The sequence below is a fragment of the Paralichthys olivaceus genome, chromosome 9, assembly GCF_024713975.1.
Source record: "Paralichthys olivaceus isolate ysfri-2021 chromosome 9, ASM2471397v2, whole genome shotgun sequence".
Classification (NCBI taxonomy): domain Eukaryota; kingdom Metazoa; phylum Chordata; class Actinopteri; order Pleuronectiformes; family Paralichthyidae; genus Paralichthys; species Paralichthys olivaceus.
The window spans coordinates 11,583,545-11,599,989 of NC_091101.1; the positions used below are offsets into that span (position 1 = coordinate 11,583,545).

A 16,445-nucleotide genomic window follows, 5' to 3' on the forward strand; every position below is an offset into this window, starting at 1 on the left:
CTATATGATCACATGGTTAGCATGTCTGTTAACAACATAAACCAAACTGTTTTCACTGCCTCCTACTTATCTGAATTACATTTTACCTAAAGCATTTATCATTTCCTCTCTTTTATTACCGGTTTAAAACAAATCTCTGAAACGTTGTTTCAGGCCTCTTGACCCGCCACGTTTGGTTGACACATCCAGCTGGACCTATTGCATTGTACACACACACACGGCTCCCATAGTGAGAATGGGTTTTCACAACAACAGAGAAAAAAAAATTCTCAAGAGCAGTCATGTTTTTTTACAAGGACACGTTCAATTTCCCTCAGTCAATACCAAACCAAATAGCTTCCAATGAAGAGTTGAACCTTCAGTAATTGTCCCAGTCAGAGTTTAATTACTTTTGCAAAACCCCCAATGATCAGAGTGTCAGATATTATGAATGCAATGAACCAGATCGAAAAGTTTAGAAAGTCATCGTCATTTCAAGTGCTTGGAACATAGGAAATTGGCAACAAGATTAATAATATTTAGTCAGGGGCTGTAAATGATGCATTTACGTCTCTGAAGGAGTATAGACATGAAAACGTGCCTGTGTAATCATACGATAAAAGCAGGGGTAGATCAACTTTGGAAATACTCTTGTTTTATGTTGGGGGTTTTTCATTGGTAGAGGCTTGTCATCCAAACACTGTGGCTTATCTCTGCACCAGCAGCTGGAATGCACGGGAAAAAGAAGGGAACCCAGCTCAAATGTTCTTTTGGCTCGCTGCCCCGTTTTCACATTTCAATAATGGTCTATGGCAGTGATTTATCAAATCTTCAACAAATTAGGCTACACATGTTACTTTTAGACATGCCTTAAACTATGTGGACATTGGGCCTGTGTGAGGCAGAAGGAAAATATCTGAGGGCGCGCATGTGAGAATACAGCTGGAAAATGTCCGGAGAATTCACAACGATGGAGAGGGCATGTTGCCGCTGTTTTCGAACACAACACGGATACGAGACTGGAAGAAAACAAATATCTCTGGATGAAGGGGGAGGACGTCGATGTCGATATGCTGTAAAGACAAACACATGGAATTTCAGCAGCAGAATTTCCATGTCCTGCCCTCCTGCATGTGCTACCCACCCTCATCAGAATGATTCGGAAAATCTCCCGCTGCGTTCTTCATTTGTGAAAGACAAGCTCCGGGAAAAGTCTGGACCCAATGTTCCAGACATTTTCCAGAGTTCATGTTTGAAAACAGCTCTTTACTTTACATTACTTCCAGCCACTTTCAATATGCTGCCGCTGTGTTTTGAGCTTTTATTATGTATCTTTCTAACCATCAAGGCTTCCACTGACCTCCACTGATCCCTGCTAAGTTTGAAAATCAGTCTCGAATGAGCAGAGTCTGCAAATGTAGAATATATAATCATCAAATCGATTTATTTAGTTTTGTCACAGTTACATTGTTATTAAGGAGTTAATGCATTGTGCACTTTTCATGTCAATCTCCATTTATTAGCAAGCAACGGTAACATAGGCTGCCGCTGACAGAAATGAATGCAGACAAGCTGTCCGCTGTGATGAATTAAATAACTCAAGGGTGTCTCAAGAGTTTACTATTGATTGGATGGATTTTCCAGTTCTCGCATATGAATCGAAAACAGTGGCTGTGTGTAAAAATGGAAAGATTAGTTTCAGAAGAGCCTCCCTTGGAAATTTACCAGGAATAATCATATAAACTGGTGTGAAGGAGCTAAAACCTGACCATCAATAAAGTAAACGAAAGAAAATGTAGTTAAAACTGAACTGGAACATGTCGTTGTTGCAGCGCTGTGTGCAGAGAGCACTCTTCTAAAACAGCAGCTCTGCTTTCTCACTGTCCACCTACCTCGCTGTTTGTGCTGACTGGCCTCAGGCTCAGACTGCTGTTCAGGAACTACACTTCCAACAATACATGGAGACTGTCAACATTTTTTCTTACTTCACTATTAAATGGGTAATAAGACAAATGAGCTAATAGAGTGATAACGGTCAGCAATCTGTCGCTAAGCCCGGCAGGAAAGGTCATGGCAGGAAAATGTGTTTATTATCATGACAAGATACGTTATCAGCCACAAACTTGCATGAATTGATGTGTTTGGTTTTCTTTGGCATTCGCTTCACATCGCAGCAACGTGTGCTTCTAATTATATTTGACAGAATTCAAACAGTTACTAATGGGATTATGTTTTCTCAAACCATTTATGTAGCTGACAGGCTGACATGCCTTCATATCTGGTGTCTCGCAGATTGGAAACACAGCGCATACATCATGTAGCACATCCATATGGAAGATATTGACATTTGGCACCAGGCATTTTGATCATTGTGAAACATAGGGAGAGAACTCATAGCATCAAGGCTGAGCGTCTCCGACAGTATGTGAGGCGTAGAAGTGCCCTCTTCCCACCTCTCATCAATCTAGTGTCCAAACAGCAGATACGTCGGCAGCTGTTTTGGCCCGCAGCCATGTGTAGCCCAGCGCACATTAAGTTATGACTTTGTGGCACCTCCTTCAGCAGTTACGAGCGCGCTACTTAGGATGACAAATGATGTATAAGAGACTCCAAAGTCTTGACAAGTAATGTGCTGCACATTAGCCTCAAACTCACCCTGCAAATAGACCGTGTCAGGAGTGCAGAGCTCGGAGTACACCAGCGTATTTGTCATGAACTGTATCAGTTTGCATGATCTATGAAATGTTTTTCTCAGTTTGACTTTGTGTGGGTGTAGGGCCTTCTTTGCCCTCTGGAGTTTGACACCCGTGCTGCACTGTGATAGACATATCAGTTGATCCTATTGTACGTTGGATTGATTGCATTTCAAAAAGCCAAAGCTATCGTCCTCTTTTTTTATGGTAAAATGCTTCTCTTGCAGGTTTCCCTCCCAAATACAAACATGTTGAGGTCTTGTCTCTCAGGGTTTGCCAGTCAGTCGTGAATTTTCAAAAAATGGTTTACAATTTGCTTTCTGTCTGTCAGCGTGCAATTTCTCAACAGATTGTGAGAGAAGCATCAATCATTGAGACTTAGCTGCAGTCAGGATTTAGCTCAGAGCTCATCACTCTCAGTCTGTGCGATGGAGTCTGGTTCACTTTCCCATGAGCTCTCAAATTTGTGCAGAAAAATATAGAAAGTTATACAGGATCTGTGAAGGTGTTGTTACGCTATTACTGGAGGGTGCAAACATTTTCTAAATTCTCAATTACATTGCCTTTAAAAAATATTATGCTGATACACAGGATTACATTATTTTTCACTTAATTCCAAAACTGTCACAAACAAGTTTTTTCTGATCTTTTGAAGGTGAAGGAGGTCCAGCATTCACCTGTACAGCCACTTTCATACATGAACTTAATCCAGAAAATGTCCAAAATATTGGGTCAGGACATTTTACGAAGTTTGCCATTAACAAAGAAGAATGCAGCGGGAAACGGAAGTTCACAACAACAGGGAAATCTGTTCTGTCTGGGTAGAGCATGCAGGATGCAGGACATAATTTAAAATGTTCTACTGTGGATATCACATGTTCGTGTTGCATATCGACAATGATGTTGGCCCTTATGACCAAAAGCTCTCGAATTTCGTTGTCTTTCTAAATTGACATCTTCGTCTGCATCTTCAGCCTGTATGACATCTCTTTTTCATGAGACATTGTATATTTTTGTTTATTTTAATTCCAGACTTGGACATTTGCATTCTCACATGCAGCTCCTCCAAATTTCAAGGAAATGTCTGTAGTATTTTGAAAGCAGCTTATACTTCTCCTTAAAGATTCAACTAGGATGCAAGGAGATGAACTTTCATGCTTCCTGCCTGTGTGAAGGAAAACAGTGAACCTATGAGCTGTCCGGACACAAAAAATATCTCTTGGGGTCGGTGGGTGGATGGACAGGCTGTGCCGGCCACTGTGTTTGTCTTCACAGCATTTCAGGTGTGAGGAAGAGTGGATGTGTTGTGTTGCAGCGGGGTGGTGATGGGACTGAAGCTGGAGGCAGGGTCACATCTGAGCCGAGACAATATGTCTGGGAAGCTGCTTCTCCTCTGGGGTTATGAGTTATAGAACTGTGAAGGTTTAGGGAAGGAATAACCTGCTGTGAGCCAAGCTGGGAAAGATTCATATAATGCCACCACTTCCACAAATCCTCAATATGTTTGTTTTGTGTCAGTATGGCAATATTAGCTGTCACACTTATACTCAAGTGTTATTTTGTAGGTGGTATGGGGTTTTAGATAATAGTCCTTACATGTCTTTAATAACCGCACAAAGATAGAAACAGTGATGCTTGATGGTTTTGTTTCCTCAACAAGGCCTCAGGACAGCAACTCTTTTTCAGTCATTTTTGTTGGTAAATGTGAGACATCCATGTCACATGTGTTCATCTTTTCAACAAGAAACAAGGAAGTTAGTTTTAGGACATACTTGTGTTTTGATTTGTGAAACGTGGGAAACCACGATGTGTGATCAAATCTGAGGAAAACTTGCAGGGGTTGGACAACGTTTGGTCGCAGAAAAAAGGTCGTACAGAATTCACATGGATTGGTTGAATCTGAGTCAGTTGTTGTGATTGGGATATCACAATATACTGTTGAAATGTTTTAATGTGGGAAAATGCCCATTTGCACATGTTGTCATATCTAAACTCTCTACATATTTTATCTCTCTCTCTCTGTTTAATCCTCACATAAACAGTAAAGTGTGGAATCATGTTGCAGTGACTCCAGAAAGTCGATAATGCCCCAAAGAAATATGATTCATCCAGGATATAACACAATGCTTCAGTTTCATATGGTTAAAACAAATGAGATATAAAGTGTATATGAGTCTAGAGTTAGGGGGTGAGGCAATTCTCATTGTTTCTAGTCTTTATGCTTGTCTAGCTAACCACCTGCTGGTTGTAACTTTGAATGTAGTATTGACGGTGGGATGAATCTTTTCAGCTACATCTTGGCATATTTCTCAAAATGTTGATTGATTTATTTCCTATTGCCAGAGCGGTTAGCCTTGGAGAGTTGTGCTCGACATCACAAACATGGTGGAAACTGAGAAGCTCTCTCATCTTGCATGATATTAAGGGAAATATATAACACCCTTATTCACAATCATGGCACCAACACCTCGAAGTTTAAATTGCTTCGTAACCTTGGGCAGAAAAAGCACAGCATCAACATCTAGACTTTTAAAATTGCAGACAAAAGCCAGATGTTAGTGATTGTTAATATGATTGTTAATATGACCAGTGGAGAAGGGACTACAAGGGAAATTTGATCGTAAAATCGTACTCAAAGTTGAAAGCTTAATTTGGTTCTTCCTCATTGATAGTCCATCCATCCACCCATCCATTATCTATACCGCTTGTCCTGCAAGTGTCTCGGGGGGAAGCTGGAGCCAATCCCAGCTGATAATGGGCGAGAGGCGGGCTGGGCCCCCTGCACAGGTAGTCATTTATAGCACAGTTTTATTGAAACACGTTTTTGGTTATAGAAATCAAAAGTAAACAAATGTAATTTAATTCAAAATCAGGAGCAGCAGACAAGTGGTCTGAGTATTGTCATGTGTAAAAATGGTCGGCCGGTGTTTAATATCATTCTGGGTAATTTAGAACTTAAGTAGAAATACACCAGGTTGAAGGACAGTATAAAAATAGAAGCTTTTTGATCTGACTTGCAGTGTTAAAGTTTGTCATAATCACATTCTGTATATTGTCTCCTCCCTTTAGTCAAGACAACATTCTTGAACTTTGAGTTTCTGTCTGTTTGCAGTATTGGAGGAAACCCCAGGCCGATGAGTCTGGTTCCATTGGGACCAGCCTTTACTGTAAACATGATTAAGAAAATATTTACATAAGAAGAGCCTTGCTCTATTGTGCTCCCTGGGCAGCAGGATGTGTCAGAGGAATGAGCTTTGTATACAAGAGTTGCAGCTGTCCAGAACGCTGGGTTTTGATTGGCACAAGGTCATGACTGACTGTCGTGAACTGGCTCTTGCTGCTGATGTCTGTTGTCTGACCTGTATTACACATGTATGAAGATGCGCGAGTGGATAATGGAAAAAAAAAAATCTCTTTTGCACATGCCCCCTAGCACTGCCTTTCTCTTTCTGTGCAGGACAGAATATTGATTAGAAGTATGAAAAATATTGAATGTAGGCTTTCAGGTGGTAATGTTGCTGCACACGTATCACGATCACTTTCAGGACAAACACTCCACTGTGAGTCTGTGCTGCGTGTGTTTTCATCTCTAATGATATCCAGGTGGGGTGCAGGTCACAGTGACACTTTTATATATGATAGACTGTAGGTGTGTCTGACTGGGGTCTAACGGCACCCCAAGGGGACTGTGGGACGGTAATGACATTCAAGACTGGCCGTGGTAACCAAGCAGAAGTCAGTGAAGTGAATGCATTAGTTATGAATCAAGGGCGAATGTTCTTTGTGGCTATTCCAGAGCTCAGAGCAGCATCGCCTAATGCGTGGGCCTTGACTTCTCTGTCTGGGTGTTCTCGTCGCCAGGGAACTGGGCTCTTTACCGGCTTTTTGCCTCACAGCTTGTAAATGTAATGAACAACGTGCTATCTGAGCCGCTGTCGTGTCGGATTTCAGATTCCTGATGTGTTGCAGAGATTTGACAGCCTAACCAGCAGCTCTGTCAAAACCACTAGGTCCTGACTGACCTGTGTAATATGAATCTAATGCAGTTGCCTTGTTCACTCCCTCAGGTCTGGTGATTGGCTTTTCTATGACTCCACCCATCCTTGACAGCTCCAGAGGCGACTTAGTGATTCCAGTCTACGAAACGCTGACTATTACATGCAGGTACTATATGTGTGTGTGCACATTAACAATGTTATAAAACCAGATTTATAGTATGCAGAACATTGCAGTGGCTGTGTGTGATTTATTACATTTGATCAAGCACTAATTTGAGATACTTACATTTGTATAAACGTATTACACCTACACATTTCATTTCACCAGATACTTATGCTCATCTGCAATTCAGAGAGAAATATTATCATTTAAAAAGTTATTGACAGATATAGTCACTGGTTATTTACATAAACAAAGCTATTACAATGTGATGCATTGTTATATAGATTATATTTTACCATGGTTTCACTTACTCGCCTTAAATAAACAAGCACATTTGGAAAATGATTGATTGACTTATTGATACTGAAAATAATCATTAGTTGCAGCCCAATCTGAAATAGTTAGCCTCAAGCAACTATAACAGTAAAAGGTTTTTTTTTCCAGTCAAACAAACAAACCGAGAACTAGTGTGACCATCACAACATTGTTTTGGCCGATGTCCAAGCTGCTCTCTCATGGCTGCCGAGCACAAGAGGTTCACTTAACGGTCACTGGTGTCATTAATATCAAGGGTTTTCTGAATGTTTAAGTTACATGTTTAATGCAACACTTTTACTTGTAACTGAGTATTTTAAAAGGATGTTACCTTCATAAAGGATCTGACTACTTCATGCACCAGTGACTGCATTTTGTCTTTGTGCTCTGATGGAAAATAGTCGCATGAATTTTATTATGCCCATAATAACAGGTTTACTCAGAGACATTTATTGTCAGAGGCAATACAAAAAAGACCATATTCTATAAGACACAGTGGGATTTTTTGTTCTAAAACAAAGCCAACGATGATAATAACCAAGGCTATGTGAGATATGAATTCACTCATAATAACCATCCTTTATCCTTATGAAATCTCTGCTCCACTATCCACTGCCAAGATGTCATTCCATTAACCATTTTGTTTCTGTGCCACAAAAAAAAGCTGTCTTTGGAAAGCTGTCGATACCTTTGGACTTCTCCCAATGCTTGTCTTAAATAATTGTTTGCATTTAAACCTCAAATTTTCACCAAGCCCAAAGATCTTCAGGGAGAGGAAGTCAGTTCCATTTTAGTCAATTAAGTCTTCCCAGTGAACAATTTTCCAGATTCTAGATAGATGGACGCTATTCATAAAGGCTAGAAAATAACCCCCAGAATCTTTCCATTGCCCTCAGTTATTTTTGCAGATATTTCCAGTCATCACATTTTGGCACTGTCTGCAAAATGTAGACATTTGTTGTTGGCGGAGGCAGGTGGTGAAAGCACAGCTATCAGTTTTCAGGCAGCAATTACTCACTCATAGTGCCTCCAGGTTAACATGTCCACCCGTAATTGCATTTATGTGGCACAGCACAAAACAAGCACAGACACAGGCACAAAACTTTGTTCTCAGCTGTTACAGTTAAATGACAAACATGATGCCTTGGATCTTTTAATATGATTATGATGATAAAAAATAAATAAATAAACCGGTTGATGTTGATTTATTATCGTGACCCTGATTCTAATATCAAAATATGTTTAAAAATCTCCTCAGGGGACACCGCACTCTGGCCTGGGCCTGGCCTGATCAGACCCTGGTGGGACAGGAGCTAACCGACCGTCATGCCCAGCTGTCGACCCCCAGGGCCCCCGGGCAGAGGGTCGTGTTAGTCAGCGAGTGCCCGGGGCAGCCCGGACGGTCGTACTGCAAGAGGCTGGTCTTGAACGGCGCGTGGGGCAATGACACAGGGTACTATCGCTGCTACTACAAGGATGTCAAGGCCATTATTGACGGCACCACCGCCGTCAGCGTTTACGTCTTCATCAGGGGTGAGCTGAACTCATGACTCACTTACCTCGGTGGTGAATGAGTCATTTGAAGATGTCCTTTAGGACTGTTTCATTATTTCTCAAATTTTTTAAGGTGTCAGAGCCCAGTGCATAAAATGTTTTCAGCTCAGAAAAATATTTTTCTGTTGTTAGCAACTCAAGAAGGTTTACAGTTAGATTCCCAGCTTGGTTGCAATTAGAGAAGCAAAATTAGGTGTCAACGTGGTCGTGAATGGTTGTGTGTCTCTGCATGTTGGACCTGGCCTTTGTGTCCCCCGCTTCTCGCCCATTGTCAGCTGGGATTGACTCCAGCTCCCCTCTCGTCCCTCAAAGGATAAGCAGTATAGATGATGGATGGATCTTTTTATCCAGCTGTCATTCCCAGTCATTGCATGTCATCATGAGTCTGCAGCTTGTGGGGCCATCCTCAGAACTTGTTCTGTGTTTGATGAGAATGTGTTTAATCAGCTGCTTGTGCTGGTCTGCAGCTCTTTTGCTTGGCTGTGTGGACCATTTAGTCTTTTGCTTTTCTTTTCCTTGGGAGCTTCTCAAGAAAACCATAGCGCTCTTACCCGAAACACATCTCCTGTTTGAATATGACTTTAATATCGAAGCCACTCATGCGTTATTAGAAGTGCAAGTTGTTGATTTTGCCTCAGCAGCACCCTGGAAGCTGGCAGGATCAATGTTTCGGAAATTAGAGATGTAAAGCCTCTGATAAAGGTAGGAATGAGCAGTTCATTCACTTTTTCTAATTAGAGAAAGGATATAATATTCATATATAAGTATTGAAACATAGCAGCATCTCTCTCTTTTAACCCACCTTCTCATCAGGCTTTTGATTGTGATATCTTCAAATCTGATTAGACCTGCACAATAGTACAAAACCCTGTGTTTCATGGGCAGTGTACTCGCTTTGGCTCAATTTGTTGCATGTGCTATCGCAGAGTAGTAGATGGAGGAGTGGATAGAGAGACCGATGGTTGTCATGTAGGGGGAATCATGCTGACCGATCCACTCATGTGAAATGGCTGTTTATCCCTGCTGACAAGGTGCCAAAACAGTTTCCACAGATCTAACCAGGGGGCTGATCAGAAGCAGATGAGATTGTGGCCGTAAATTAGGCCCAGTGTGTGGGGAGATGAGAAGGTCCGCATGTGGATTCAGTTAGACGGGCAGACCTTGACCCTTTACCCCGTCTGTGCTCCAAACATACTGTCCTAAACACTCAAACACACATGTGAATGTACAGCAATGCACCAATGTATATTGGCTTGCATGCACGCACACAGGCACATGCAAACTATATAAACACTCCCTCTGACACATTTTCACCTATCCACACACACACACACACACACACACACACACACACACACATATACGTCATACTCTGCAGACTTGCCTTGCCCCGGGCTCTCTCCTCTTCTGAGAGTGTCTGCAGTCAAATGCTTACAGTGATTTACTGTGAAAAACGTACACTGTGAGAAGTTGTGTATTATTTCTATTACCTGCTCATATTGAGGCAGCCGCAGGGCAGAAATATAATCCTCTCGATAGGACTCTTTGTTCGCCCTCCATACAGCAGCTTGAAATTATATGCAGAGAGAAAGTGTGAGAATAATAAAGGGCTTATCGGAACAAAAAAAAGAATAAGAGAAGAAGTGAGCAGGTTGTAGTCATACAGAAGTTGCTGTCGGTGACAGTAAAGCCTGGGAGATTAGCATTTTAACAGAGGGCGCTCATGTTGTGGGAATATTGAGGTTTTGTCATGATAACCGATGGAATGTAAATTGGTGACAATCCCTGTGATGTTTATCAAAAAGCTTTGTGTGACAGTAGCTGAGTCTCTGACGATAAAATGATAAAGGTCTTAAAGGATAAAGCACAGGAGAGATATTTCCCACCAGCAAACATCTTGGAAGATTAAACCCCTTGGCTGTCTGTTTCTCCGCTGACATGTAATAGAGGCTCCTAATGCTATTTACTGTGTGGGGACAGAGTGAGCTGCTGCATTGCACGATAATCATGATAAAGTCCATGCTGTGCGTGTCATTATCTAGCTGTGAGATATCTGTCTGTCCGTTCATGAAGTTAACTCCGTAATAGCCGCCATTGTCTCGGCTACCATGAGGATTAACAACTTCCTGTTTCGGTATCTGCATCCAGACCCAGAGAACCCCTTCCTCAAGCGGAGCAGCCACAGCGAGGGCCACGGGAATAACCTGGGGACCATTTTGATCACCCGCTTCTCCACGTATGTCACAGTGCCCTGTCTGGTCACAGTGCCGGATCTGAACGTCACTCTCGTTGCGGTTTGTACAACACCACAGAGTCCTCTTTGTTTCTCCAGCTGAATCTGTCAATTTGAGCTTTAATTCACGATTTGAACTCATGTAATTTCTTTTATTTCATTTTTTTTACGTGTGTCATTTCAGTATCCTTTGCCTCTAGAGAGCAGAGGGATGACATGGGACAACAAGCGGGGCTGGTCCATTCCCAGACACACCATAGACAGTGCGCAGATGCTCCTTGGAGTCTTGTGTGTTGCTACTCTGGGCGGCAAAGAATTTCAATCTACCCACTACCTAATCCACACTACAGGTACACAAACACTATATTTACAGGGTTCAGTCTCCTGTGGTATTTCAGTCAAATATGGGGAATCATGAAAACCTGTTATAATATGTAACAATTCTTCTTAGAAAATGTCAAAGAAACGATTAGACCCGTAATAGATTTTGTTGACATGTCTACTTACATCATCCAAAATGTTTCTACCACAACCCAGAGATTTTAGCAGGCTCATATCTGCTTTACCCGTTACTTTGCCCGACTCCTCCGGTTTGAATGACGTATGCCAAAGGAAAAAAACACTCTGTTAGCCAGTTCGCTGTTTTTCTTTCCTCTGTTTGTATTGGTCACCCATTGCGTGCACCTTCAGTCGCCAACGCTCTCCCAGTAAAAAAGTGTAAACGCACAGGGGAACCAGGTGACTCAAGAAGATTATGAGACAAGAATTGGTGGCGAAGACGAGAACTCCCATGATCCCACGCTACTTCACAACATCATCAAATGACAATTTTTTTTGTTTGTTTTGATTAAGAGTGCCCTAGTGGCCAAAGTTACATAAGCTGCTTTCAGACATGTACTGAACTCTAGAGAGCCTCTGGACATTTTCCAGAGTTTCTGTGGCCATTCTCCTTGGGTGTGTTGATGAAGTATCCAACAGACGCAAAAATTAAACAAAATAAAGAACACAAATATCTCAGGCTGAGAAAGTGGTGCAGTACGGTTAGTAGACACAGAAGAAGAGAGTTTTTGGGTGAACAAACACACAATCTCTGCAGTGAGATAATATGTAACAACCTGCCCCCAGATCAGTAGATTTTAGGTGGTGCCCTCGTTGAAAGAGGCTTATAGAACCACATAACTCTGCATGGCCATTACAGCTTAACATTGTCAATTTGAAGAATTTCCTTTAACTTTTCATATGATGATGAAAAGAAGTATGAAAAGAAAATTGAGAGAAATGAAAGGAACAGACAGCGAGGCATAATTAAATTGCAGGAAATTAAGATGATGAGGCGAGGTTTTACGTCTCGTTAAGAGTGAATTCTGTGTGAGATCAGTCACTTCTCACTTCAGACAGCCAAAGGACACATATAGTGTACCCACAAAATTGCTACATCAGACAGAGGAGAAACTGAGAGTGAGGCTTTACTCAGAAAACTAATGGAGCATTTGAACCACACAGTCTGCCGCACAGACTCATGTGTCCAGTGACTTCAAAGATAGGTGGCTTGAATATCAGACATCTTGGCTCTGCTTTGTTAGCTCTGAGCTTCTCTCTCTTATCTTGAGCCTTTGCTGTATTCCACTTTCATTTCCCTCGCTGATATACAGCATGGCACATGAATAGACACAGTGTGAACTTTTTTTATGGTGGGATGGCTCCTGTGGTCCAAAGGAAAGTCACTTCCTCCGGTTGAACGAGGAAGGAAAAACTGCTGACGATGTCACCGTGACCTCTCTCACTGTTCTCCTCCCTCTGTCCCTCTGTTTCTCCCTCACCCTTTTTTCTTATTTTTTGCCCCGGACAGGAACTCAGATTTACAATGTCAAGCTGTTTCCTGAGGACCCAGTGGAGCTGATAGTGGGGGAGGCCCTCACCCTGAACTGCACAGCGTTGGTGGAGTTCAGCACAGGGGTGGCCATTGAGTGGTCGTACCCCGGCAAAGAGGTACGTAGCAGCAACTGTCATTTGCCTGAAGTAAATGAAAACCTACGTTTCAGAGTCTGTTTCTTCTCACCAGACAAACAGCTGGGTGGCCACGAAGCCCTATCGTGAAATTCTGTCTCACGCCACGGAGACTGTCAGCATCCTGACCATCCACAGTGTGAATGTCACAGACACCGGCCCATACATCTGCAATGTCACCAGCATGGGCGGAACTCAAACCCAACAAACTCAGGTCATAGTTTACGGTAAGCACTGGCTCTGAAACATCCATCATCCACATCCACATTTACCACCAGGCCCTTTATTTCATATCAGCCTGTAGGCCTAAATGTCATATTAACCATGGGTATCAGTAAATACATATTATCCAGTGAGATGGTACAGCAGGGCTTTGATCTAAATGCTTAATGGTTACAATATGCTAACATGCTAACACTAAGTAGGTATAATGTTTACTATGTTTTTATTTATCTTCCTGGATATCTTGAATTTCAATGTCATGTGGTGACATTGACCACAGACCATAGACTGTGTATAAAGATGGACAACGTGTCTCACTTCCTCCCACTATCCAGAAATACATATTCCCCAGGCCAACACTGCCACCCCAGCATTGGTAACTTTTAAATTTGGTTTAACAATAACACAGAGTAACAGTCTTTGTTATCATCAGCCTTGGTCAAAACTACTGATGCTACATGAAAAAAACCTTCAGAGCAGTGAATTGAGCCGTGGATTTTGCTTTAGCTTTTCATTTGGATAAACAATTTAGCAATATAGGCTTGAGGTTGACTCGCAGCATTTTCGTAGCAAGTGCTGAAATATCCATAAAAACAGAAGTTACTGGACATCACATGTGTGAATAGATTGGATATGTCTATCGATGTTTTGGACAAATACTTGTTTAGTGCTGTACCCTGGGTCCCAACCTTCTGCAAATGTAGAATGCTTGATGCATAAAAGGTTTTCAGTGGAGTGCTAAGCTTTGATATTCAGACTTGAAGCAATATCGACTTCATATAAACATTTAAATGTATCTTTCTCTAGAAAGGCCATTTATTAACCTCGACTACAGGAGTGGGCCCCTGGTGGAAGTAACCGCTGGCCAGAAGTCCTTCAAATTACAAATCAATGTGTCTGCCTACCCCACGCCTGAAACACAATGGTAAGATCAGACTGTCTGGTGTATCCATTAAATGTTATGGGCCAATTCAAAGAGCATAATTAGGCCTCCTATAGCTGAGGTTTACATTTTACTTTAGGGCAAAGCACCTCAGCAGGAGTGTGTGTGTGTGTGTGTGTGTGTGTGTGTGTGTTTGTTTGTGTGGCCAGGTATAAAGATGGAAAGCTGATGAACCATCGCCCAGAGTTAAAGATGAAGCGGATGAGGATTCACCTGAACCATGCTTTGGAGATTAAAGATGTTTGTCAGGAGGATTCTGGGATCTATATGGTGGTGCTAAGAAATGCAGCTGCTGCGCTGGAGAGGAGGCTCAACATCACACTTGTCGTCAACGGTAACTTGTGTTTCAGTCTGACTCACACCATTTGTTCTGTGTACAGTAATTGTGCAACAGATAAGTTTCCTGTCACAAAACCAAGGTCAAAGCACATAAATTGGAGCTGTTACAGACACAGTAATGGAGGTGTAGTGGTAAGTGCTTGGCCTTAAACAAATCCTGATGTTCTGTCGTGAGGTTTGGATCTTTTTTCTCACTTAACAAAAGATACAGAAAAGGTTAATGGTGACAGATTCAATTGTAATCGGCCCTGTTGATTTTACTGTTGTTCCGTCTTAGAAGTCAATGCAAAAAAAGGTTGTTTTTTTATTTTATTTGCACAGCGTGTTGGTGTAATCTGTTGCCAAATTTGTTGTCTTCTTGTGCATTATAGTTTTCAGACATTCAGGCTACATCCACACTATGTTGTATTCTCAAGAATGTTGTTTAGAATGGACTGAAGTTGAGACATTTGACAACAGACAATAGAGACATTTATCATGTCATATTTGTCAGTCATGCCTCGACCACTAGCTGATGCATTGTGCATAAGAGATTTGCCTCATCACTGTTAAAAATAAATCCTTGCACTTGCTTTTTACCATTGCTGTTTTTTATTTGCATTGTTTTCTGCAACTAAGCAACCAACTGCAAATGGTTATTTGATTTGCATTTTCAGTTGTGTTATAAACAGTTTACTTCTGATACAGAGCTAAATTACTAATTTGGATTTTTCATTTTGAAATTATCATTATAAAATTAAAAGGAATTTGTATGGATGTAGCCTCAGACCAAAGCACTATGATCATTTCAATGTCACATAGCTATGAATGGAAGTAATGGGAGTGATAACTTGTCGTGGTGGTTGTCCTGTTCTGCTCTGTGTGAACATGAACTGGGACAGGTCGATTGCCCTAAATATCATGTGCGGCTAAATGGATGAGTTAATTGCATCTCCTCTTCCCCAGAGCCCCCACAGATCCATGAGAAAGAAGTGGCAGAGCCGTCCAGTCCGTACCCAAGTGGCAGCAGCCAGACTCTCACATGCACCGCCTATGGTCTCCCAGCACCCAACATCAGCTGGCAGTGGAGGGCCTGGGGCCCATGTGTTCTCAACAGCACCCGAAGCAGACAGTAAGAAAAACTTCTCTCACTCTCAAACTCAGGACAGATTTCTTTCTATTTGGAAACTTTTTTTAAACAAACGTAGGAGTAGATAAGGTTTGATCGAGTGGGATGCAGTGCGTGAAGGGTTATGTGAGAACCAAATAACAGGAAGAGGTCAGCGTGAAATTAGTGGCTCAGTGAAGACGAAAGGGAAGCGACATGGAAGATAGAGCTAGTGGAGAAAGAGAGGTGGAGGTGGATGAAAAGAGAAAAGATAGAGAGGAAGGTGGAGAAGTAAATCCAGCAAAGTCTGCTGCACACAGTAATAACAGAGTAATAGTAATAATATCCCTGTTTGATCTGCCATGGTTCAGCTCTATCACTGCAGTCTCACTCTCACATACACACACACACACAAACACACACACACACACACACACACACACAGACACACACACACACACACACACACACACACACACACGCTATTGTCAGGTTTTGCCCCAGGGCTTTTTCACTCCCCTTTTCCCATCACTGCTGAATCCCACAAGATGATATAATGGATTATCTCGACGGGCAATATAAAATTGATTTAATTTATTTCCTTTTCCTTTAAGCCCCAGTGTTGTGGCCATTGTCTACCTGCACTCTGAATATCCTTCAAATATTCACCTGACCCCTCCATCTTCCTCCAAGGCTTAATTTCTTAAGTTATTGCTGTTTCCTTGACCTTTCCATGTGGGCAAAAATCAACACTGCGCCCGGCCTGTCCTCATAGATGGCACACACTGAAACACACAACAACTTCAGCTGCAGTCCAGTTTGTGATCTGTCTGTGCTCGGTACATCTAATATGACATTTCGTGGGCGCTGACTGACGCACAGCTGTGTTGACCTTTTCTAGTCGATGAGAAT

At 41.9% G+C, this 16,445-nt stretch overlaps 1 protein-coding gene across 1 annotated transcript in view; it reads left to right on the forward strand.

The window, feature by feature from the left end:
* Positions 1-16,445, forward strand: part of flt4 (fms related receptor tyrosine kinase 4) — a 41,605-nt gene that overhangs the window by 8,810 nt on the left and 16,350 nt on the right. Inside the window, exons 2-10 of the mRNA XM_020079434.2 lie at positions 6,740-6,836; positions 8,407-8,681; positions 10,851-10,996; positions 11,120-11,285; positions 12,785-12,924; positions 12,998-13,169; positions 13,972-14,089; positions 14,257-14,441; positions 15,392-15,557. Of these exons, the coding sequence (XP_019934993.2) occupies positions 6,740-6,836; positions 8,407-8,681; positions 10,851-10,996; positions 11,120-11,285; positions 12,785-12,924; positions 12,998-13,169; positions 13,972-14,089; positions 14,257-14,441; positions 15,392-15,557 (1,465 nt within the window). The remainder of the gene's footprint in view (positions 1-6,739; positions 6,837-8,406; positions 8,682-10,850; positions 10,997-11,119; positions 11,286-12,784; positions 12,925-12,997; positions 13,170-13,971; positions 14,090-14,256; positions 14,442-15,391; positions 15,558-16,445) is intronic.